Raw genomic sequence first — 26954 nt, 5'->3', positions numbered from 1 at the left:
CAATGCTAGTGACAATACTGGGATAATATTGATGAATATATTAAGTCAATGTATTGTGTAAATGATATTGATCGTGCAGGAATCCATTTTGATGAAGAAATATATCGTATTTTCACTGAACGGTCGGAGTGTGATTAAATTTGGCGTCCTTTGTAAACAAGAATAGACTTCAAACAGTGGTGTATTGTTACACCACCGTTTTCTTTTCTTTTTTCTAGACTGAAATAGAGCCTGCAAATTCCGTGACATTCTAAACTCCCCTTTATATCACACCTTGGATAAATTTTGTAATCGATACCTTAAGAAGAATAACGAAGTAAATGAAAAAGTTTTGCTACCGACTTATTAAATTGGACGAGGGCACCAAAATGGCCATTAAGAAGAAAAACAGAAGTTGGTCTCGGTACATGGAAACCAAAAACAGTGACAAGTTGCAGGAATATAAGAAATGGAGGAACAAAGTACGGTGTCTGACCAGAAAACTTCAGAAAAAAGAGGAAAAAGATATAGTAGGTCAAGTTAAAGAGAAACCCAAGAAATTCTGGAGTTTCATCAAAAGTAAACTTAAAACAGTGACTAGAGTTACAGACCTAAAAGCCGGGGATGGAAAAATTGCCATAACGGATGAGGAGAAGGCCGAGGTATTATCAGCCTTTTTCTCAAAGGTATTTACCCAGGAACCAGATGGTGAATTGCCACATATACCAGTTCGTAACTTTGATGAACCACTGAATGACTGTCAAGTGAAAGAGGAAGATGTATGGAAAAAACTTGGAAAGCTAAAAGTGGATAAATCACCCGGCCCTGATAATATAAATGCCAGGATCCTAAAGGAACTCAGGGACAACATTACTCCAGTACTGACAGAGTTATTTGAAACATCTATTAGAGAGGGGAAGCTACCGGAAGACTGGAAATCAGCTAATGTGAGTGCAATACACAAAGGAGGAGATAAATCTGAGGTCAACAACTATCGCCCTGTGAGCCTCACATGTATTACTTGCAAAGTTCTTGAATCCATTATAAGGGACCACATTATGGAACACATGACACGTAATGATTTGTTTTCAGACAGTCAGTTTGGATTTCTAACAGGTAGGTCAACTGTTCTTCAGCTGCTACATGTTATTGACAAATGGACCAGAGTCATTGACGATGGAGGAGAAACTGATGCAATATTCTTAGATTTTCAAAAAGCATTTGATAAAGTCCCTCATCAAAGACTTCTAAGAAAGCTTGCCGGATATGGTGTGGGCGGTAATGTCCTCAGATGGATCACCTCATTTTTGCTGGAGAGGAGGCAAAGAGTCCAAATCAATGGAACATTCTCAAAATATCAAAGAGTACACAGTGGCATTCCCCAAGGCAGTATACTTGGACCAGTGCTTTTTGTCATATATATCAATGATTTACCTAGCTGTGTACAGTCGGACCTGTTCTTATTCGCAGATGACACTAAAATTTTCCGAGAAATTAAAAATGAAGAAGACAGACATAAATTACAAGAAGACTGGGACTCCCTGCAAGAATGGTCAAGAACATGGTTAATGCCATTCCACCCCCAGAAGTGCAAACACATGAAAGTAAGTGGAGGGCGTAGGCAAACAAAAGACACAGTATATTATATGCTACGTGGTGAGGAAAATGAAACAGTGGTTCAGAGAAGTGTCAAGGAGAAAGACCTAGGCTTGCTTACTGATGAGAGTTTATCCTTTGGTGACCACATACAGGAAAAAGTGAACAAAGCCAACCAGATCATGGGAATGATTAGGCGATCTTTTGTATACCTTGATATACCAACATTTCGCACTCTTTTTAAGGCAATTGTTCGACCTCACTTGGAATATGCTCAGTCCGTCTGGTCACCTTATAAGAAAAAATATATTAGGACAATAGAAAATGTTCAACGTAGAGCCTCCAAGATGGTGCCACACCTACAAAACCTTAATTATGAGGAAAGACTAAGGAAGCTGGACCTTCCAACTTTAGTATATCGAAGATTACGTGGAGATATGGTGGAGGTCTACAAACTTTTAAATCAGTACTATGACCCTGCTGTTAACATAAATTTCCAATTGAGAAAAGGACCAACTCGGGGCAACATCTTAAAGATCTTCAAACCAAGGAGCCGGACTAGACTGCGACAAGGTGCTTTCCAAGTGAGGGTAGTGGATGCTTGGAACAGCCTCCCCAATAGTGTCATAAAGGCAAAATCTATAAGAGAATTTGAAACGAAACTTGATAAGCACTGGGAGAGACAGGCAATAAAATATGACTATGAAAAAACTATTACAATTACTGGCACACCCGGCGAAGACCTACCGGAGGATGACCAAGATGTAATTTCTGCATCTGGCCAATCGAAGGTCACCGATCTGGACATATAGGTCTAGCGACCTGCGTCCAGTATCAACGTAAGGTAACGTAAGGTAAGGTTAACTTTTGAAATTGGCGAGGCGCGCATGCGCAGAATGTCAATACTATTTTTTTCACCAAAATCCTCACAGAGCACAACTTCAACCTCCAACAGTGAGTTAGCCAAACACAATTCTTAATCGTTGTATTTACTGAAATAAAACTTACTATTTCATGTTTCTTCTCTTTATTTCAAATTTGTATTGAAAATTGGAGTAGGGTTAAATTTCGATAAAGGCGCATTGTATTCTTACATAAAAACTGAAATATGTAACTTGTTCCTTGTGTGAGTTTGACATGGCCTGTGTTATACATACATACATTTACTAAAGGCTTTTCCCCCCTTCCACGGGAAGTAGCCAAAAGACAAAGGCATAGAAACCACTCCCACCCATTCCATCCCCTACACACTCCAGTTTCATAAGAATTATAAATGTTATTTGAATCATCCTATTAAAAAGAATTCTATATTTATCGAAATAAACATCATGATAAGACGAAGCCTTTATTAGTACGACGTCTCGATTATACTTGAAAAAAGCTGTAACAAGCGAAACGTCACACTAACAAAGCCTCCGTCCTCACACACTGTTTATTTCGATAAAATTGTCGGTAACTACCACTTTCATACAGATTCTATATTCATTTACTTATCTGTTTGTATATTAATTTAAATACGATCCACCGGCTGCTCCAGTACTAGATTATTAGGGGGATCGGCCTTCGGTATGAATCCACCAGAACTAAAAGACTACAACAGATCAACAGGACTCCACCGGATCTACAGGACTCCACAGCATCTACAGGACTCTACAGCATCTACAAGACTCCACCGGATCTACAAGATTCCACCGGATCTACAGGAATTATCTATAGCATCTACAAAAATCTACCGGATCTACAAGACTCCACAACATCTACAGGACTTCACCGCTGTATTGACAAAATGTCACAATTTGCTTATTTTAGAAAATGAAAGATTTTTGAAATGTTATTTTCTATATATACTAAGATCAATCAATGTATCAATTAATTAATTTATTTAGAGAGTGACTCCCTGTCAAAGACAAACTCTCCTGCCGAACCACCTAAGCCTAAGGTGATCTCTCCTGGCAAGGACGGACTCCCATCAATCAATCAATCAATCAATCATATCAGCCATCCTGAGTCCACTGCTGAACAAAGGCCTCCTTCATAGCATTCCATGATTCACACGACCGCGCAAACATCTGCCCACGTCACACCCGCAAACTTCTCAATCTCGTCTCTCCACCTTTTGTCTGGTCTCCCTCCTCCACGCTTCCTATATCGAGGCGTCCACTCAGTAACACACTTGCTTCATTGCTCATCAGTCGTTCGCTCAAACTTACCTGCCCAATTCCACTTCCTCTCTTTTACCGCCTCCACAATATATTTCACTTTAGTCTGCTCTCTCACCCAACTTGCTCTCTTTCGGTTTCTCAGCGTCCATCATTGATCTCTCCATTCTCCTCTGTGCAGTCCTTAGCTTTGTTTCCATCGCCTTCGTCAGTTTCCAAGTCTCACACCCGTACATTATTGCTGGCAGAATGCACTGATTGTAAACTTTACGTTTCAAACAAAGACCTCTCAATATTATATTATAATACGTCTTTTTATTTCATTAGCATGACCTTTTGTCACTCTCACCATCCGCCCTAAATAATCATACTCTTCAATTTCTTCAAGACTCTCACCATCGATTATAATCTCTTTACTTTGAACTTTCGTGTTGAACATTACTTTGGTTTTATACTCATTCATTTTTAAACCTACTTTGAGACTTTCCTTGCTCAGATCACTCAGCATATCTTGCAAATATTCTTCTCTTTCTGGGGTGGAGAATGAATCGTTTAAGTTATACGCATAACCAGGGAAATATATATTTATAGTTTGTACTCAGGATCAGTACGAGTCGTCTGTCAACTCCAAATATGTGATAAAAATGCATACACCTGTTTCCGATTCTATCGTTTTCCCAGTCCATGTGGACACTGCTCCACTCCCACTCTCCACCCATGCCTAATACCATCCACATATCTCCACAATATAATTTTCCATCGTGTTATTCTATGATTCCTTGGAAATAATTAATGAAACTATTTTTTTATAATTTTTTTCTATCTAGTGCCCTATATTTTCCAGCCTTTTGCACTTTTCATTATACACCAGTGATCACAATTACCAATATATATTGGATTTGTAATTCATTGAGATATTCTTGACACTTGCATTCATATGCGACAGTAAGTACGATATTGTTGAATTGATATTTAAAAAACAAATAAATTGCAAATATTCTACCATTTACGGCCGATCAAATAAATTAATGTTTACCCTTAGTTATCAAACTATTTTACGTTTTTTCTAAAAATCCTTTTCATAGAAAATAGGAAGATGTTCAATAAATCAGCAATTTACTTTTTCTAGCCAGATTCCTTTGAATAATTGAGAGCGTTTTCCTAAAAATGATATACATGATAATAGTTATGCTCGTGAATTCCAGTTTCTGCATATTTAATAATCAAATTTAATAAGTTGATTTATTATGTTCGTATGGGCTATCTTTTATCAAATTAATGCATCTGCGCAGGAAACTGTATTCATATTATTTTCAAAAATTCTATCTTTTTGAATTTATTTATATATTCTCATGAAATCATTTCATTCTATGATAATATATTTTTGTCAGTCTTGTCCACACTTTCCATATTTACAACATGGACAGCAAACATGACTTTTTCTTCTTTGTTTCACTCTGGGAAATCCCAACTAGTCACTCTTTCCTCGTACAAAATAGGTAATTAAATGAATAGATAATGATAATGATTAAATTGACGAATAAATTAACGAAATTACATAAAAATATATGAATAAAATGTAGTTTACCAAACGACATACAAAAATGGCAAGCATGAATAATTTTTGAGGACAGTTGTAAGCTACATTAGAAAAAAGAAAGAAAAAATAAATACTCAAGGAGTGTTGATAACGGACCTGGCAGGTCATTGAACCATGCATGCCAAAGAAAACTCAGATCCAGGATTTTACTTGGGTGTTTCGGTTTGAGGGATTGCTGCAGGACCGTTGGTCTATCCTCTGATAAACAAACACAGCTTTTGTCCATCATCGCAGTGACTTAATCCCATTTGGCAATGTTGCATGGAGAGTGCAAAGTGTACGCGGCATGTCAGGTTTGTTGGAATGGCTGTCACTGTGGATAAAGTCTGATTAGATGCTATCACAGTAATGTGACACTGGTATACCGCTCCTCTAACATTGCAGAGATGGGCTTGTAACACGAAAAGCGACTCTTGCAGTTGCATAGCAGTTCATGTGAATCAGCTTCAGGTACATCTGCTAATTAATATTATAAGCGCAATTTTTTCAACAACGTAGCTACTTCTCAATGGATCCTTACTTAACACGAAGATCCGCATTAATCTCAACATTATATCCGTTGGATATGATTATTATAAATGTCATTATATTATTGACACCCGGGCAATACCTGGTATATCGAATTTTTTCTCGAAACAACATCACCATTTCCAACGGATCTTTAGCAAACTTGGCGCAAAGGCTCAGTATACACCTAAGGATAACTCAATTACGACTATAAATGAAGTCTTCTGGAGTAATATATCCGTAGTGTACTTCTAATGATCTATATTGTTGGTTGACGATAGTCTAAATCTGAATATTCATTTAATCCCGGTGATCATTTGCTTTGGCGATAGTTTAAATCTGAATATCCATTTAATTTCAGTGATTATTTCCTATTCCGCAAGTCTTGATATTTTGGATTTTTTTAGATAAGATAGTGTTTTGGTCAACGATGTGTGTCTTATCTCTACTGTGAACGGAAGTGGCTCAAGAGAGACCAAAAGAACTCCACGCGCAATTTCCCCTTAATGAAAAGCTTTGCCACTTGTCTTTTATTTCTCGGACTTCACAAGTTTTGAGAATAAGTTGTTAAATTTGTTTTATAATTTGAGTATACTGGATAAATCAAATTGGTCAGAGGAATATACGGATGATCATAAACCCGATACACAAGGAAAGTCATAAAGAAGTTTTCAGAACAAAATAAATAATATATATGGAGTTCTTGTATTTTTATGTATCATGAGTGATGAAATATTCATTCTAGTACAGGTGCATTTAATCCTGTGAACTCTAAGTATTCTTATTCAATCAACCGGAAAGGAAATGTATAGGATGAATGTCTCTCCGATCCTTATTGATTTGTCAAATACGGAGACTGTACACGAATTGTCACAACTATTGAATATAAAAAATGCACATTTACTCCAGCTACATTTACAATTTGATGAATTTTGCTCTGTTAAATAGAATAAAATTCTAGGATTATATATTATGACAAAGGCTACTGATTATCCAGAATGTGAAATTATCTTTAATCAAACTGTAGACTTTGTGACAACTGATTTACTATGACCAATTTTATTTGTGCGCTAATTTTTTAGCTGTGTAAATAGAAATGATAAATATCATTAAAATATTTCTGCTTATACTAATATTACTGTGTTGTCATTATAATGTATTTGTAAAAATATGTAGCGCATTGGAGAATCTTGTGGTTGGTGAAAGTAACGCGTGTAGTAAACATCGATCGCCCACTAAACAAGGTAGCAGGTTATCACAGTTTTACGTGGTAACAATTACGGTCATGCGATAAATTTCAGCTTGTGGTAAGTTATCTTGAATCACGATTATTAAAGAGAAATCAAATTACAAGTTGTTGAACTGGGTATAGTGATGGGCGATGAAGTTGCTACAGTTACGATCAGAAAAGCGCAGCTTGGCCAAGATGTTTTATTATTATATTGCAGTAATAATTTCAGACATAATTTGCTGAACGGAGGGGTATGTGTATATCTATATGTACACCCAAGATAGAATACGCAACACACAGGAATAAGTAGTCACGTAGTACGTTCAAATAATTGGAAGTGTCCACCCGTCAAACTGGTTTTTCTTGTCATCAAATGTAAACACGTACGCTCAGAGTAGTGTCCACAAGAAATCCCAGTCTTGTCGATATATATTATAAGTGCAGAAATGGGAGGAGTAGCTCTGGCTTCATGTAATATTGAAAACTAAGTGGAATCGTAGCAGAAATATTATGGTAAATAGACTCTCAGTTCAAGGTTAACAGTATTATTACAGGTTAGGAAGGCTTAATCAGTGAGTGCCTTTTAATTTGGTTTTAGTTTATGGTGAACATTTTTATGGACTCGAGGAGCTTTGGCAAGCAGGTCCATACCTGCAGCTAAACTGTTGCCTTTATTTAGTGTTTTCTGTCAACAAGGGTCAAGGGGTGTGGCAACATTTATTCATTTGTTTCCTTGGCTGTGTTTGCTGGATGTCTTCACTCCAATCAAAAAACACAGAGTATTTGCCATCATGACTATCAACTTCTCTACTGTGTGCTAACCCTCTGCACAACCTGACACATAATATTGACAGGTTAACTTTCCCAGAACTTTTAGCTGTCATGTATCTTGCTTCAAGGTCCTGCAACTTATCTCTTTACTAAGAAGGTAGTAATGTCTTGAGGCAAGACTTTGAGACTTGTCATGAAGAGGAAGACCTACTCTTGCCCCACCACCCCCAAGTGGTACTCTCTGGGAGAGCACAGGATAGTTCACAAGAATAGAAGTGCTGATAAACTATTGTCCACACTTCCTGACACCTACTTCCACTTGGAAGTTGTGAAAAGTGAGGCAGTGATTGAAACTGATAGTACATTCAGTCACTATTGAACTTCATTTGTGCTGCCTAATAGTAGCTTCATTCTTGCTACAACCAAAAGTCTTTTGATGGTTATACACAATGGGAGGGGCAAGAGAAAAATATTTCAGGAAATGATACTACTACGCATGGCAGGTAGTATAGACCAAGTGGTTGCCTTTTGTTGTGACTAAAGACAGAGCAGAGCTTGGCAGCAGCAGCCTACATGATTGAGCAGCCCTTTTTAGGATTCACTGTTGTCATCCTGCATGAGGAGGAAGCTAGAAAAGATGCCATAAATATAACCTGGCTGGGGAACCACTCCCAGTAATGTATGTCCTATGTCCTTTTCCATCAGGATGATACCTGACCACATAGTGCAATAATTACAGGTGCCAAGATTTAGGGGCATTGTTGGGACAGCCTGTATAGCTAGGCAGGTGGGTCGGTACTGGTACCAAGTAGTACCACAGACATAGCTTCTGGTGATGCCTAAAGCTTTTGCTTTGATGAAATAGTCTCCAAAATGCAAACCAAGACCAAGTGTGTCAACGACAGCCTACTTTGATCCTACAACATCATGAACTCCTTCATCTAAGCAGTCAACTGGCTTGACCTATGTGGCTGCAATGGCATCATTCAGAACCATGATAAGTTTGTCTTTGCTGAGGACATGGTTGAATTTGCAGGATTTCAGGTCTCACCCACCACTGTCAAACCATGCACTCTCTTGTTCAAAGCCATTGCACAGTTCCCCACCCCAAATAACTTCACAGATATCGGCTCATGGTTTGGGCTGGTAAATCAAGCTTCGTATGCCTTCACCTCTGCAGAGAAGATGCAACCGATCAGGAGCCTTCTGAAACTTGATACCCAATTCCAATGGACAAAAGAACTTAATGACTTTTTGAGGAGTCAAAGAGAGTGATCATAAGTGAGACTGGTGAAGGTGTGGAGATATTTGACAAGTCTCGACCCACCTGGCTAGCTATAGACTGAAGCAAGACTGGCATCAGCTTCTGGCTACTACAGAAGCACTGCTCCTGCCCTTCCAACAACCCCACCTGCTACAGATCTGGCTGGAAGGTAACACTTGTTGGTAGCAGATTCATCTCTCCAGCTGAATCTCGCCATACTCCAGTTGAAGGTGAGGCATTAGTAGTCATTGATGCCTTGGAGAAAGTGGCATTTTGTACTGGGCTGTGCACCCCTCACAATTGCTGTTGACCACAAACCTGTACTCAGTCTTCAGTGACAGGAGCTTCAAGAACGTACCAAATCCATGGCTGTGCAACCTCAAGGAAACCCTCTGTTACTGTTTCAAGATGATCCATGTGCCAGGAGTATGGCACAAAGCAGCCAATGACATCTTGTGCCACCCTGTTGGCAAGCCTACACCCATCCACCTCCCTGATAACATTGCAGCCACTGCCCAAAACAGCAGTGGTGATACATGCATGCTTCCCTGTCCCATACACTCCTGGACCACCTCCACACTCATGAGCCAACTCTGTCTGCAACTACCTGCCAAGACTACAGCGATAGTAACTTCCTCTGTAGCCCTAGAGGCACTACAGTCTGTGACCTGGGATGATATCCACATGGCAACAACCAGCAATGAGACCATGACCAAACTGCTATCTACCATTGAAGTGGTGTCATCCTATATAATGACCATGTTGTTATCCCTCCCGCTTTCCATGACAAGATGCTTCAGTCACTACACTCATCCAGGTGTTTCCTCCATGACAGTAGACTATATGCTGGGGCATCAATCTTTTGGCCTGGGATATCTGCTATCCATAATCTACATGCCCACTGCTCTCAGTGCATTCGCATGGTACCATCACAGCCCAGTCCACCACCCACACCTCTTGTCAGGCCAGCATACCCATTCCAGTCAATATGTGTTGACTTCTTTCACTATGCAGGATCCAGCTATCTAGTAATAGTGGACAGATACAGCAACTGGCCCACTGCAGAATGCAGCACTGAAGGTGCTAAAGGGCTTATCACTAGTCAGAGGCATGTGTTTATAACATACTCTCAAGAGTTATTTACTTCCATATCTCCTGACTTTGTTCTTGATTATAATTTGTTCTAAAATTTGTAACATTTTATTAATGGAAAAGAATGCAATTCTGTAGAGGCATTTGAAATGGACATGTGCAACTTTTTGTCCTAAACCAGCTGAATTTTATAGGAATGACTTAAAAAGAACTAACTACTTTTTTCTTTTTCTTTTCTTTAAAATTTGCTGTAGAAAATGACATTAGTTATGAGATGACCTGAAATATGTATATGTATTTATATATTTATTTGTGTGTGTGTATTTACCCAGGGCAGTGGGCAAGATGCAGGGATGACCTGTCATCCAGGAGGTGCCAAGATAAGAGGAAGGGAAAGGGTGGATGGAAGTGGAGTATATTGGGGATGGAATGGGTGAGAGTGGTTTTTATACCTTTGTTTTTTGGCTACCTTCCTTGTAAGGGGAAAAAAACCTTTGATATATGTATGTATTTACCTAGTTATAGTGTAAAGGAAAAGAGTAATGTTTGTGGGGGTCCTATTTTTGACTCAGTTTATCATATCTAGCTTCAGATTTGTGTGTGGTTGCAGTATAAACTATTATCTTTATTTTCCAGTCATCATACACTTAGGTTTGAATTCGTGTTTTGTTCTAGCTCGGGCTGTATCACCTAAGCTATTTCAAGTATTTATGCATCTGTGTGTAAAACTGTATTTCTTAGCACCCTTCAGGCATGTATTTTTTTCTCAGTTTGTTCTCTCGACCTCTTGAAGCCTTCCCATCTCTTCTGTCAGTATAGTCTATCCCCTTTAGCAACCTGAATACTGTAATCAAGTCATCTCTTTCTCATTGATTTTTCAGAGTTGGCAGATTCAGTGCATTTAGTATTTCCTCAAATGGCTTATCTCCCAGGTCGGGAACCAGTTTGATTTGCTGCCCTTTGTATTTTCTTGATCTTGTTTATATCCTTCACTCTGTGGTGACCATTCTCCTGATGTATATTCCAGTCTTGGATTGACCAGGATTCCTTGGAGTTTTTTTATTATTATCTCTTCATCCATATAGTGTAAAACCATTTTGTTCTCAACAGTCCATATTTCTCTCACACAATCTTGCTAGTGACAAGTGACACTCCCAAATCTTGCTCCTCTTTTACTTTTGTAATGGGTTCATTTCCCAAGGAATAGTTCAAAGATGGTCTTTTTAGTTATTGCCCATTTCCAATACTTTGCATTATTTGTATTGAAATTAATTTTCCAGTCATTGCTCCACACAAATATAGTGTATAGATATTTCTGTAACCACCTAGAGGCTTCCTCATTTTATCACTCATCCCATGTTTTTTGCAACATCTGTAAATATATTGTCATTGACATAGAGAAGAAACACTATAGGAGCTATCACTGAATCTTGTGGAACTCCACTGGTCAATACTCTCCATCCTGACATCTTATTCTTCACAACAGTCCTCATGTACCTAACTTTTGTGTGTGTGTGTGTTTACCTAGTTGTAATAAATAGAGTTGCAGCCATGGCCAGTCTTAATGACCTGTATGTATGAGACGAATTGACAAATGAGAAATTGTGTTTTCTGTATCAGCCAAACTTTAATATGCCTATATCTACGGGTGAACTTTGGCACTCAAATACAATTCTTCCTAATTGCTTTAGATATGGCTTGTCTAGGTAGTTGCAATTTCAACTTGGGCTTGTTTGGAAAGTTCTGTGTGACAACAGTTCGATTATCAAGTTCTTAGTTGTGCAGCGTTATCAAAGACAAATTAGTTCATCCAAAGCAGCTGTTCTAAAAAGTAAGTAAATTTATACTAATTACAAGTATTCATGTATTGAATATGATCTTTAATTTTTTTCAGTTTTGTACCTAGTGGTGCCAAAATGGTGCCAGTGGGGGGAGTGCGGGGGGGCTGCTGGGGGATGACCCTCCGTCCGCAACCTCGCCTGGATGCACGATGGCTGAAGACGGACCTTCAGAGTATGTTGCAAACAGACAATCTTCCCTCCATGTACAACCAGCTGGTAAAGGATGGTGAAGTAGCTGGGCCTTTTTCAGATGGCTTGTTAAATTCAGTAGGTGCAACAGCCAAGAAAGGTAAAGAAACTGCTTATGTGGAAATTATACACTACAATGTACTGCTGAACAGTTAGATGAACAGTGCCTTGGAATTGGTTGAAGAATTCTACTAATTTCATCTTTAATCAATGTAACATATTGGATAAACACAAAGTCAACATTTGATTTTATTTACTCGTTGCCATATAAGGAGATTGAATCACAGTCTATGCATTTATCTATTGTTCATCATCATGTGCAGTGTATATCATTACTTTTCGTTTAGATAATTTGGACTTCAATGGCAAACAAAACTCAGACAATTATGAGCCATTAATTTCCTGATGTTTTGTCAGAAAGGACTTTCAAGAATATTATTTGTAATGAAATATTAGGAAAATAGAAACTGATCTCTTAGTTTCCTTTGCCATTGAATGAACCTAATTAGATTAAGATGAGCCCTTTTTCCTAGGCTTGCATGTTCCTTATTTTTGGAGATTAAGGGCTTTAATAAGATACATAGCTGGTTGATTTATGTAATATATTATGTGTGGACCAATGATGGGTACCAGCTTTTGGTGATCCTGCAAGTTAGACAGGGCAACAAACTCTTAGGTGGAAATTAATTACCAATTATCAAAGAATCATGTGTGATTGGTCTGTAGGGATGTTCCTAAAGTCTTTAAAGTATTAACTGCATATTTAAGGAAGTTTAATGACATTCCTTCAAACCAGTCATACAGAATTTGCTTCTGGCTGGAAATTATTTTCCACTTAAGAAAAAAAATTTTGATCATTGGTCCTTGTGTGTAAGCTATGACCATATATGAGGGTCATAGCAGCCTAGAGATTTAGTGAAATTTTATTCTATTCTATGGAGCAGGTGAAAGTGGACACTACTACTGTGGAATGACAGTTCTCACCTGTCCCTGTTGTGACCGAATCTGCGGACCACAAATTGGTTGTAATTGTGGGCCGTGTCAAAAACTGGATCGGGAAGAAGCAGAGAAAGAATCTGAAGGTAAATCCAGCTCTATTCCACCTTCACACACCCTGTTGGATTCTTGGACGTGGGGACCTCAACCAGCCAACGAAGATCTTGAAAAATGTATGGAAGCGATTGTTAAAGAACAAAAATCCGTGTGCCTAGATGCCTCCTCAACAACCTTATCTGCTCAACGGCTTCATCAGAGGTTCATGGTTGCACAAAGGTTGGTTTTTGCATTACATATATTTTACTGTTGTTGGAATGGCTCATAGTTTTTGGTGTTGTCAGTATTGCTAACGCACACATAACTAAAGGCCTTTTCCTCCTTATAAGGGGGTTGACTGGGTCCAAGCATACACTTGCCACACTTCCATCCAACCCATTCATTGCCCCTCCTCACCACATTGTTTGGATCAGAGGCAATGCAATGCAACAAGACACAGCACTTCCACAACAGGACCCAACAGCCGATTAAATGAAGCGGCCTTGCTGTGGATGTACTGTGTCTTGCGACACTGCTTCTGACCCAGGGCGGTGGGCGGGGTGCAGGGATGACCCGTCATCCAGGAGGTGCTCAGATAAGAGGAAGGGTGGGAGGGGTGTGGAGTGTATTTAGGGATGAAATGGGTGGGAGTGTTTTTATGCCTTTACCTTTTTGGCTACCTCCCTTGTAAGGGGGAAAAAGCCTTGGTATATGTATGTATGTATGTTCATAGGGAACCATAGTTTTAGAACCAGGAGAATACTACATGAAAGGTTCAATAGTCAAACATGAGAAACAAAAAAGGATAAAACAGGACAGAACACTGATGATAAAACGAGAGATTATTGGAGTATGTGAAGGGGGCACTAGATAGAAATTATTGAGTGGAGGACAGCTGGTTTTTATATAGATTGACTCTAAAATATAAAAATCAGCTGTAGGACAGCTATCTAAAATTCCGAAATGGCATATACTCACTGATACTTCACACTGTTGTGTATTTATATATTTGTTTGAATATATTTTTAGTCAAGGCTCTGAAACTGGAACGCTGAAATTACTTGGTTCATAAAAGGTTGTTTGGCTATTATATCTAAAGTAATTAATTAATGAAAGAAATATGTAAGACTAATTGAATTCATATTTACTTCCAGATATTTGGTGGCATTAAAGCGTTCAAACCCTCCAGGGACCCATGTTGGGGATTCTGTTGCAAAAAAGAAGTCTACAATGAGTGTACCTCGTAGCGAGGGTCGTGGTGCTGTAGGACGAGTTGCAGACAGAACAACTCAAGGACTGGCTAGCGTGGGCTCAAGAGCAGTCTTGAACTTTGCATTTGCATTCCTTCGTAGAGCCTGGAGATCTGGAGAAGATGCAGATTTGTGTACAGAACTTTTGCAGGTATGTCACAGCTGAAATCCCTGTAGTATGTTTAGTTGATTTGATGATGGCAAAAGACAGATGATTCCTTCAGGTGAGGAATGGAACTCAGGACTTCAGGGGTCCTTGATGAATGCTGCTGAGTTCTTCAGTTCATATTTGAGTTTGGAGTTGTGTATAAGATTATATCCATTAAGGACCAATGAATGACACCAATGAAAAACATCAGAGTATCATATCCCTGCTGCCCTTCTTTTATGTGTATTTGATGTATGTATGTATGTGTGTATCTATCTCTATATATATATATATATATATGTATATATATATATATATATATATATATATATATATATATATATATATATGTTGTATATATATAATATATATATCCTTCATTCTACATCTGTAATAAAGCTAGTGAAAACCGTCCCACAGTAGTATAGCACTTACAATAGTCCAGTGATAGTCCAATGTTTTCCCAGAGAAATCAGTGGGAGGAACCTAGGACTATTACCAGCTGCTGTGGGGTTGTTGCAGTTTTCCAATATTTTGAGGCAACAAGTGTTAATTTCTTTGTTGATGTTTATGACAAGTCTCAGGCTTGGTTTGTCAGTATTTACTGATATTGTTATTGGTATTTCAGGAGGCACTCCAGACTATAGAGACTCTTCCAGAAGCAACGCTTTTTGATGAAGCAAGTGTGTCTTCAGTCTGGTTGGACGTTGTAGAAAGATCCCAGAAGTTCCTCACCTCAGTTGTTCTCTGTCAATTGCAAGGAGGTAAAGAATTCATTAAAGGGAGAATTTTTTTTATATATATTTAGGGCTGTATTTTGAATGGGTAATGGATGGGTATGGGATGGGCGGGGATGGGTACATGTCTTGGCTGACCAGCTCCTCATAGATATAGAAAGGGCAGGAGATAGGAATGAATGGATGATAAACTGACATGGCTTAAAGGGATTTCTCCTCATCTTCTCTATTTACTCATGAGGGGTTGAGGAGGGAGGGTTGCCATGTAAATGAAGCAGTTGGGGTAAACTAGCTTTGGCTGTTGGGGCCTTACTATGGATATGCTGTGTCTTACTACATTAATTTTGACCCAAGTAGTGGGTGGGGGGATAGGGATGGCCCTTTATCCATAAGGTGTTAAGAGATTTTTTTAAGAGGCAAACAAATGGGTGTAGGATAGGTAGAGTATGGGTGCCTTGGCTGTCCATCTCCATTGTGAGTGGGAAGAAGTCTTTTGGTCAATGAAGAGATATATTATTATTTTTATTTATTTTCACTCACTGGCCAAGTGAGTTATGATGTTGCTACTTGTGGTGGAGGTCAAGGTGACGGCGGTTCAATCCTGCCACTGGCGAGTTGAACCAAGGTCATGGTTCATTAAATTCCATACTACAAAGTCCTCTGTAAGGAACACCATCCTAATCACCTGATAAGGGGTGTTTGTGACATTAAACCAATTTTGAAAGTAAGATATTTTTGAAGGAAATTAAGAGAGGAGAAGGAGAGGCAAATTAGGTAGAAAAGAAAAGGTAAAAGGTGCATATGGAGAGAGGATAACAGAAGAGGAAGCAGTAAGGGGAAGATGGGCCGAGTATTTAGGGAGCTGCTAAATGTGCAGGATGATAGGGAGGGAGTGGTGGTAGCAGCAGTGGGAGGCACTAAGAAAATGACAGTGATGGGTGAGGGAAATGGAGAAATAAGAAAAGATAAAGTGCAAGTAGTTATTAAAATGATGAGAGCAGGTAAGGCACCTGGGTTAGATGGGTGTCATGCAGTGTCTGATGAAGGGAGGTACAATGATAGTGGACTGGTTAGTGAGGTTGTTGAATGTGTGTCTAAGGGAGGGTAGAGTGCCGGAGGACTGGAAGAGTACCTGTATAGTTCCACTTTACAAAGGGAAAGGGGACAAGTATGAGTGTAGTAGTTTTGGAGGGATCAGTTTGTTGAGTGTAGTTGGAAAGGCTTTGAGAGGATTAAGAGAGGAACAATGTAGGTTTAGGAAAGGTAGGGGTTACATGGATCAAATTTTTGTGGTAAGACAGATATGTGAGAAATCTTTAGGAAAAGGTAAGGATTTTCTTGGGCCTTTATGAATTTTGAAAGGGCTTATGACAAGGTAAACAGGAAGGCACTGTGGGAGGTTTTACAGATATATGGGATTGGGGGAAAACTGTTAAGGGCAGTCAAGAGTTTTTATGAGAGACCCAGGAGGAGCAAAGAAAAGAGGGAGGGAGGGGTGGTGAATGGGAGTGGAGAACGTAGGGATGAAATGGGTGGGAGTGGATTTATGCCTCCAACTTTGGCTACCTTCCTTGTAAGAGGGAAAAAGTCAGTGTATGAGTGTATGTATGTAGTAGAGCCTGTGTTAGGATTAGAAATGGAGAGACTGGGTGGTTTGAGGTAAAGGTGGGACTGCATCAGTGATATGTCATGTTGCCATAGGTCTTCAATGTGTACATGGATGGGGTGGTGTGGGAGATAAAGATGAGGGTAATGGGCAGGGGCCTGGAGATGGTTAAAGAAAATGGGGAAAAGTGGGAGGTGAACAAATTTTTGTTTGCTGACAACACTGTGGTTGTGGCAAGATCACAGGAGGGATTAAAGGAGTTAGTGACAGATAAATGTGGGTAAAAGCAAGATGATGAGATGTACAAGGATGAAGGATGGCAGTGAGTTGGAAGCAAGTCTTAAAGGAGAGAGGCTGGAAGTGGATAGCTTTAGGTATTTGTGGTTGCATGTGGCAGGAAAGGGAGGAGTGGAGGTAGAGGTAAATCATAGATTTAGAGAAACAGGTGAATGCCTTGAGGGGATTATAAAGTGTCATGAGAAATATGCATCTGGGAATGGATGCAAAGAGGAGATTGTATATGAGGCAGCAACTTGGAATTTACAAAAGTGAGAAAGGAGGTGAGGAGAAGAGCAGGAGCGGAAAAGGAGATGACAGATAGGGCTGATGAAAGAGTATTGGGATGGTTTGGACCCATGGAAAAAATAAGTGAGGAAAGATTAGTAAAAGAAGTGTGGAAGATCGAGGTAGAGGGAATGAATTTGAGGGGGCGTCCTAGGATGAGATGGATGGATGGATGGGGTTAAGGTGTGTATAGATGATAAAACTGTGATGCAAGGAAGGGAGGAGCAGGAAATGGGGGGGGTAGGGGTGCTTATGTGTGAATGATATTTTGATGCAGCCTGAAGGGATTTCTTCCTGCCTTCTCCTTTTCTGCATTAGGGAATGGAGAGGGGCGATCACTGATTAAGTGAAGCAGCCTTGCTGTGGATGTACTGTGTCTTGCCACATTGTTTCTGACCCAGGGGAGTGGGTAGGGTACAGGGATGACCCATCATCCATGAAGAGCTAAGATAAGGGGTAGAAAAGGGTGGTAGAGGGGAGTGGAAATAGGTGGGAGTAGGTACATGCCTTTGATTTGGCTACCTCCCTTATAAGGGGGGAAAAAGCTCTTGGTATATAAAAAAAATCACTATTTACATATTTATTGTACTTTTATATGTAATAATGTATGTACCTTATTGTGAAACTTGTTTGGAAACGCGTCGGTACTTTTCTTTCAGGAGGGTCTGGAGTAACCATTCCAAGAGTTCCGGTAGGTGACAGACACATGGCACTCTCACTGTTGCTTCACTTGGCTATGCAGAGGGCCACTCTCTCCACCATGCTGACTGTCATCATTCTCCTCCTACAACTTTGGGACTCTGGCAGGAATCAGGTCTGTTTAGTAGTGTTGGTTTTCAAGGTCTTTGTAATGCATATTATGTTTTTTATAAAGGTTAATTTTCCATAACAAGGGGATGTTGGACATACTTTAGTAAAGGGCATGTTAGATAATGGTGTTGAACTGGTTTTATTTCAAGGTTAGCATCTAAGATTCAAAATTATTTTGAGTTATCGAGTCCTAGGCCATCCTCTTTTTTGAGGAAAAGAATGCTTGAGTCCTAGGCCATCCTCTTGTTTAAGGAAAAGAATATTCTATAAGAGGAAAGTCAAGCTACTTGTGCTAAAGGGAAGAAGGCCAGTAGATGAAAGATAAAATTGTTAATAATGGAAACCAAGTCTTTGGGTTTTCAGAACTAAGATTGTATTCCATATGTAGGTTGACAACCGAGTGAGCAGTCATGGTACAAGTGCACCTCTGCTTCCCATTTTAAGACGCTTTGATTCCATACCAGATGTCAAGGTCAGACCGCCTTGTCCGTTGCATTGGGATGATAATATGGCACTGGAGGTGAGTCGTTCTCTTTCTTTGGTATTTCTTGTATTTTCTTTTTTTTTTCTTTGTCAGGATTATTAATTTGTTTTTTTAGTCTTTAGCTGCTTTTTAATGTAAATGTAGTGTCTTTTGTTTCTGAATTTGTTTGTGTCCTATGCTTGAAATATATTGGTCCTGGTTTTATATATTTATTTTTTATTTATTTTATTTATTTATTTATTTATTTATTTATTTATTTTTTGTGAGGGTATGTAAGGGTGTTTGTAAGAACAATGGCTGGGATATAGGGATGACTCTTCATCCACCAGGAACTAAGATATAAAGGACAACAAAAGGCTTTGGGATGGGTGAAAACTGGGTGTATGGTTTGACTCAGCCACTCCTCTTTTAAGGGGGAAAGAACCTTTTGATATAAGCTTGTGTGTGTGTGTGTGTATATATATATATATATATATATATATATATATATTGAAATATTATATTTTTCTGGAACTGGTCAGATCTTTATACACAAAACATTCATTTTCATAGGTTAGTCCAACTGAATGTTTACTTCGTTACCTGGAGCTCCCTGAAGATGATTCTGTAAATGTCGACCTAGAGCAGGGTGCCGTCATTCTACTGTGTCACTTAGATCGCTTAGCATCCCCTCTCTTGCCGCCCCTTCACACTCCCCATGGGAGGACAGCACAAGGTCAAGAAGTTCTCTCTTGGGGCTGGCTGGGATGGGCTTGCGTGTCCAGTCCGTCTCGTCCAATGAACTACTGCGACTCGCTTGCTGAGCTGGGTATCAAGTCCATATGTTGTGCAGAGAGATGCTTATTGATACTTACCCAGAAAGGGTGTATGTATAGTATGTACTATTCCTCGGAAGCACAGTGTCCACAGCTCATTGGAGGACAACCAGAAGAAGAAATTGTCAAGATTGCAGCACATCCTGAAGGCAAACACTATCTTGCACTTTGCAGCCAAGGCCACGTATGTACTGTTTGTTATGTTTAATTCTGTCTGTTGAATAAGCTTCATGCAAATGAACATTATTTATTCTCATTGAAAAAATATTGACATCTTTGCCATGTGAGAAAACATACATACATTCATATACCAAGGGCTTTTTCCCCCTTACAAGGGAGGTAGCCAAAGTCAAAAGGCATAAATCCACTCATACCCATTTCATGTCCACATATTTCACTCCCATTCACCACCCCTCCCTCCCACCTTTCTTGGCTCCTCCTGGATGACTGTCATCTCTGCATCTTGTCCACTGCCCTGGGTCAGAAGCAATGTAGCAAGACACAGCACATCTACAGCAAGGCTGCTTCATTTAATTGGCAACCCCTCCCCCTCTCCGTCCCTTTATATAGAAAAAAGAGAAGGGGAGAAATCCCTTTGGGCTGTGTCAAAATATCATTCACACATACTCCCCCCCCCTCCCATCCCTTACCCACTCCCTTCCATGCATCACAGCATCATCCATACACAACCATTCTCCACTCACCCCTATCTTGTCTTCTCCCTTCCTTCCTCCACAGACATTCCTCTCTTTCCCAATGCCCCTGTGAGAAAACAAGACATGGAGAGAATTTGAAATTCCTACTTGTTTTGTATTCATAAGGATCCTCTTTCTTTCATACATTGTGTTATGACTATACTTGCATTTAATCTTGAAGTTCTCAAAGCTGAAACATTTGTGTTGCCATTTCAGGTTTATTCATGGGGCAATGGAGATGGTGGAAGACTAGGACACGGTGATAACTGTGGCCGTGATGACCCAACACTTGTACAAGGACTCCAGGGAAAAACCGTGGTGCATATTGCTTGTGGCTCCACCTACAGTGCAGCTATCACTTCTCAGGGAGAACTCTTTACCTGGGGCAGGGGGAACTATGGAAGACTAGGTCATGGGTCATCTGATGATCATAATATACCAACTTTGGTCACAGCTCTAAAAGGTAAGACTTTGATACAGGTGTTCATTTATTTACCAATTAATGTATATAAGGGAATCCCCCCCCCCCTTTCAAGATGGGCATCTCTTGACAGTCTTCCCACAGAGTGTTTGTGCATGTGCACATGTCCCCCGCTCCTTTTTTCCTATTATATGGGGGATGGCTTAATCAAAACATATGCCCCCCCCAACACCTATCCCATACCTATCCAAAACCTGTTCATGTCCCTCTCATCGAGGCACCTCATGGATGAAGGGGCATCCCTGTCCCTTGCCACACTGCTTGGGTCAAGCTCAGTGCAGTAAGACTGCACTTCCACTCTATGGAGCAAAGACTTAGAATTTAAAATAGGCAGAATAGAGGATCCTGAATGTGAGTAAGATGAAGAGTTTCAGAAGTATGGTAGGGCTAACAAGGATGGACAGAGTGAGGTATGTGGAGGTGAGTTGAAGAGTAGGGGTGGAAAGAAAGCTGGCAGGTAGGATGGATCAAAGAATGCTGGGATTCTTTAGGCATATGGAAGGAATTAGTAAAGAAAGACTTAAAGGAAAGAATGTGGAAGGCAAAGATAGACGGAGTGTACACAAGGTGAAGACTGAGAATGAGGTGGATGGATGGGGTGAAAATGGGATTGGACACAAGAGGAATGTCAGTTCAGCAGGGTAGGGAGTGGGCAAGAGATAGGTGAGTGGAGAATGGTTGTGTATGGGTGATGTTTTGATACAGCCTGAAGAGATTTCTCCTTGTCTTCTCTATTTTATGCATGAGAAGGGAGAGTTACTGTGTAAATGAAGTGGCCCTGCTATGGATGGACCGACTTGCATTACTTCTGTCGTGGGCGGTGGGCATGAAACAGGAATGACTCTTCTCCACAAATAGATAAGCTGAGAGGGAAACAAGGGTGGTGGATTGAAGTGGAATGGATGGGAGTGATTACATGGCTTGACTTTACTACCACCCTTATAAGGGGGAAGAAACCTTTAGTATATAGATAGATAGTATTTTCTTGAGCAGTTGAGGGAAGTGGGGGGGGGGCAGGGTCACTGTAATGAAACAGTGGGGATAAATCAGCTTCAACTGCTGGATCCTGCTATGGAGGTGCTTGGTCATTCTGTATTGCCTCTGATCAGAGCAATTGGTGGGGCACAAGGATCACCCTTCATCCATGGCATGTTAAGATGGGAAGGACAACAGGTAGGTTTTGGATGGCTGTAAGATTGGTGAAGGGTAGGTGTATACTTTGACTCTACCCACCTTTTAATGGAGAAAGGGCTTTTGATATATGTATGTACAGTATACTGTTTTGATTGGCTTTGCTGGTTGACTTTGTTATTATTATTTTATTTATCTGTTTTTTTATTGTTGTTATTTTATTTATTTATTTGATTTGATTTTTTTCTTACTTTCTTGCTTTTACAGGAGAAAGAGTAGTGGATGTTGCATGTGGCAGTGGTGATGCACAAACAGTTGCCGTAACTGATTCTGGTTTAGTGTACTCATGGGGTGACGGAGATTACGGCAAATTGGGCAGAGGAGGTTCGGATGGGTCTAAGGTGCCAAAGCTTATAGACAGGTTACAGGTGTGTATAGCCTTTTAACAGTTATCAAAATTATGGATTTTTATTAATCTAATAGTTGAACATAAAGTAATGGATTTCATAGTCTGTTCAAATTAACTAGGCAGAGGATTAGATAATGTGGTGACATTCTTAACCTCTACCCCTAAAACTAAATGAAGTTATTTAATGTTAATTAAGATCAAATATCTAGATAATGTCTAGCATACCTTGGCTGGACTAACCCCATTGTAAGGGAGAAAGAGCCTTTTGGTATATGCACATATGTGTGTATGTCAAGCAAAAGGATTACATATATACATACATACATATACCAAAGGCCTTTTCCCCCTTACAAGGCAAAAGAATTAATGAAGATAATCTGAACCCTGTGCCTCCAAAATTGATTAAAATCACTAGGCATTGGCCAGAATAGTTATCCACTGCCTCCTACTCCATACTGCAGATAAGCCCACCTCAGTCAGGAACTGAAAGGGAAGCCTTAGGGCCGAGGTTGTATTCTTTTCTGCCACACAGATATAGACCACTTTCATTCAGGGATGGGATATATCTAAGTGGATACACTGAAGAGTTTATTGTGAGAGTATGGTGTGTAAATAGTAGGATGGTATTGGGCTGGCTTTGTTCTTTTCTTTTCCTGGCCCCATTATGGTTAAATTTTTTTTTAGTTGTTTGCTCTACCGTTGCATTCCATGGTTATCTTTTATCTCTGCCAAGTTAGGACAGAGTGTGATGAAGACATTTTTTTTTTATCTGCTCTGTCTTTTGTGCTTGCATGAATATGATTTATTCTGTGTCCACAGGGTCAGGAGATCTGCAGAGTTTATTGTGGCGCCCAGTTCTCGCTTGCTCTGAGTAAAAGTGGAACGTTGTTTTCTTGGGGCAAAGGAGAAAACTTCAGATTAGGTCATGGATCCGAGGAACATGTCCGCTTCCCAAAGCAGATTAAAGCCTTGAGTGGTAATTTATATACGAGATACCTTTTCGTTGATGTTGGTGAATTCGTGATTGAAAATTGGAAATTGACCAAGAATGTTAAACTGATCACTGTGGAGGCCCCTTTTATTTCTTATTTTTATTAATTCATTTTGTTTTATTTCTTTATTTATTTTTTACTTTTTTCATATTTTTTCTTGGCTGATGTCAGATGATTGTATTTAGCTGAAGGGAAGACTAGACAAAAGATGGTAATTAGATGAGAAGATCCTACATACTAGAGTTCATCTCATAGCAGACTGAAATAGTTAAAAACTGGCCAGAACAAAATTGAAAATATATAAAGGAGAAGGAGTACAAGAAGAAGCTGAAGGAGGAGTGGGAGGGAGTGAAGGATAGAGTAGAGCTAGGTGTGGAGGAGGAATGGGGATGGTTCAAGGAGGGAGTCCCAAAGTGTGCAAGGATGGTGTGTGGAACAAGAAGGACAGGAGGAAATAGAAGGAAGGGTAGTGAATGGTGGGATGAAGAAACAAAGAAGGTTGTAGAAGAGAAGAAGCGAGCTTTCACAGATTGGTTACAAAATAGGATGAGGGAGTCATATGAGAGGTACAAATAAATGAAAAGAGAAGTAAAGCAAAAGGTAAAGGAGTCAAAGAGAACAGATGTGAAGTGGGGTAAGAGTATGACAAACTTTTGAAAGTAATAAAAAGATGTTTTGGAAAGAAATTAAGAGAGGAAGAGGAGGCGAATCAAGTAGAGAAGAAAAGAATAGGGAGGGAAAGATAGTTGCAGTGGGAAATGCTAAGAAAATGACCGTGATGAGTGAGGAAAATGGAGGAGAAATAAGGAAGGATGAAGTGAAGGCAGTTGTTAAGATGAAAGCAGGTAAGGCACCTGGTCTGGATGGATGCCATGCAGAATGTCTAAAAAAAAGGAGGGACAGTGATGGTGGACTGGCTGGTGAGGTTATTTAATGTTTGCTGGGGAGAGGGTAGAGTGCCGGAGGACTGGAGAAGTGCCTGTATAGTTCCACTTTACAAGGGAAAAGGGGACAAGTGTGAATGTAGTAGTTTCATAGGGATTAGCTTGTTAAGTGTAGTTGGGAAGGCTTATGGGAGGATCTTGATTGAGAGGATTAGGAGAGGAACAGAGGGAGTAATTGGTGAGGAACAGTGTGGATTTAGGACAGGTAGAGGTTGTGTAGATCAGATCTTTGGGAATGGATTCTAAGAGGAGACTGTATGAAGGAGTGATTGTGCCAACAGCACTGTATGGGGCAGAAACTTGGAACATAAGAGAGGAAGAGAGAAGGAGTTTGAGATGAGGTGTCTGAGAAGTATGATGGGGGTTACTAGGCTGGATAGAGTGAGAAATGAGGAGGTGAGGAGAAGAACGGGGGTGGAAAAGGAGTTGGGAGATAGGGTTGATGAAAGAATATTAGGATGGTTTGGACACATGGAAAGAATGAGTGAAGAAAGATTAGTAAAAGAGGTATGGAAGGCAGATGTGGAGGGAGTGAACATGAGGGGACGTCCTAGGATGAGATGGATGGATGGGGTGAAGGGGGCTTTGGGGAAGAGGGGAATGTCTTTTGAGGAAGGATGGGAGAGGACAGAAGACAGGGGTGAATGGAGAATTGTTGTATATGGATGATGTTGTGATGCATGAGGTGGGATGGGGGGGTGAGGTAGTATGTGTGAGCAAAATTTGACGCAGCCTGAAGGGATTTCTCCCCGTCTTCTCCTTTTATGCATGGGGGGGACGGAGAGGGGGGGTTGCCGATTTAATGAAGCAGCCTTGCTGTGGATGTGATGTGTCTAGCGACACTGCTTCTGACTCAGGGCAGTGGACAAGGTGCAGGGATGACCTGTCATTCAGGAGGTGCTGAGATAAGAGGGAGGGTGGAGGGGTGTGGAGTGTATTCAGGGATGGAATGGGTGGGAATGATGTTATGCCTTTTCCTTTTTGGCTACCTCCCTTGTAAGGGGGAAAAATCCTTGGTATATGTATGTATGTATGTATGGTGAAAGATTTAATTCACAAATAACAACTAACCCACCCAGTTTCTTGAATTCTTATTGTAGGGAAAAAAGTGTGTGAAGTTGGTGTAGGATCTATGCATGTATCGGTGTTGACGGAAGAAGGCGAGATGTTTGTCTGGGGTCGCAATGACCAGGCTCAGCTTGGGGACTCACCACATGCAGCTGTAACCGAGCCAACTCTTATGAAATCTCTTCATGGCAAGAATATCATTGGTATAGCATGTGGGCCATCACAGGTGAGTTTAATTCTTTATTCTTTTATTTTGTTTTGATATTTCTTCGCAGAGTTGTCTTATATATGTAATTGTTTATTTGGTTTTATGGGTTTATGAGTGTAGGAGAAATGATAACAAGAGGTGTCAGTAAGAAGATGGGCAGTATTTCAGGGAGTTGCTAAATGTGGAGGAGGATAAGGAGTGAATGGTGGTTGCAGTGGGAAGCGCTAAGAAAATGACAGTGATGGATGAGGAAAATGAGGGAGAAATAAGAAAAGATGAGGTTAAATCAGTTATTAAAATGATGAAAGCAGGCAGGGCACCTGGGTTAGATAGGTGTCAAACAAAGTGTCTGAAAAAGGGAGGTACAGTGATGGTGGACTGGGATGAAATGGGTGGGGGTGGGTATTTGCCTTTTGACTTTGGCTACCTCCCTGGTTTGGAGGAAAAAGCCCTTGGTATATAGATAGACTAATCTTGTATAAGAAATTGTTCAGTTGTAATTTCTCTTTCTCTAGACTTTTGCTTGGAGCACAAAAACTTCCTGGGCAGTCAGCATTAAGGTCCCCTTTGTCGTTGAAGTTTATGAGGAAACTTTTGTGAAGTTGAATGATTTACTAGCAAGAGTGGGAGAAGGCTTAGCTGAAGATCGCATACCATCGCAAGAACAAGAATGTATGGTAGTAGCTGGATTGAATCTTCTTCGACTTCAGGTATAGTGGTTTATTAGACTTTGTTATGACAGTTCTTATACATGTTATTGTGGATAAAGTTAGATGCAGTCATTAAGGGTTGCAGTTATTTATTATTTTTCTATGGTATGCTCACAAGCTAAGCAAGTTCGAGCATTGCTACTTGTAACAGAAGTCGAGGTGACAGGAATTAGAACTCTGCTGGTAGCAAGTTGGACCAAGGGCATTGTTTATTAAATTCCACACTACAAAGTCCTCTGTAAGGGGCACCATCTTAGTCTCCTGATAAGGGGAGTTTGTGACATTAAACTGAATCATTATCATCATCATTTTGAATGGGGCTAGATTAATTACTCATGAAGTTTTGGAGAATTAGATGTTTGTATGGAAGCAGGTGACAGGTTTGTGCCTCATGTGGAAAACTATGGTGAAATTAGCCCACCTCCAGTTACCTTAAGGGAAACAAAAGGCTTTGCATACATTGAAGTGATAAGAAACCGTAGTTAAGAAGATAACAACTTTGTCTTTAAACAGTTTGATATTGTTCTTGGACTACTAATTCATTCAGAACCATACAGACATCACCTGCATTGAAAGACAAAAACCAGTAAATGAAGGAACAAAGCTAGATATTTGTTCTTTGTACAGTTTGCACTAACTGG

The 26954-nt window shown here is 40.0% G+C and overlaps 1 protein-coding gene across 4 annotated transcripts in view; it reads left to right on the top strand.

Moving 5' to 3' along the window:
• The first annotated feature begins 7024 nt into the window (after positions 1-7024).
• The window catches only part of HERC2 (E3 ubiquitin-protein ligase HERC2), a 133965-nt gene continuing 114035 nt past the window's right edge, over positions 7025-26954 (top strand). For 3 of the 4 annotated variants that reach the window (XM_076172471.1, XM_076172472.1, XM_076172469.1), the window contains exons 1-13: positions 7025-7148; positions 12094-12329; positions 13171-13501; positions 14416-14662; positions 15288-15423; positions 18226-18380; positions 18765-18896; positions 19413-19859; positions 20587-20833; positions 22250-22410; positions 23211-23367; positions 25428-25621; positions 26119-26313. In XM_076172471.1, the coding sequence (XP_076028586.1) occupies positions 12116-12329; positions 13171-13501; positions 14416-14662; positions 15288-15423; positions 18226-18380; positions 18765-18896; positions 19413-19859; positions 20587-20833; positions 22250-22410; positions 23211-23367; positions 25428-25621; positions 26119-26313 (2616 nt within the window). In that variant the 5' untranslated portion in view covers positions 7025-7148; positions 12094-12115. The remainder of the gene's footprint in view (positions 7149-12093; positions 12330-13170; positions 13502-14415; positions 14663-15287; positions 15424-18225; positions 18381-18764; positions 18897-19412; positions 19860-20586; positions 20834-22249; positions 22411-23210; positions 23368-25427; positions 25622-26118; positions 26314-26954) is intronic. The other variant, XM_076172470.1, reaches the window with a different exon arrangement.

Source organism: Oratosquilla oratoria, chromosome 33 (genome assembly GCF_046742065.1).
Source record: "Oratosquilla oratoria isolate Oo_2021 chromosome 33, ASM4674206v1, whole genome shotgun sequence".
Lineage (NCBI taxonomy): Eukaryota > Metazoa > Arthropoda > Malacostraca > Stomatopoda > Squillidae > Oratosquilla > Oratosquilla oratoria.
The sequence above is the reverse complement of the archived record's forward strand: the minus strand, read 5'-3'. Positions and strand labels throughout refer to the sequence as shown.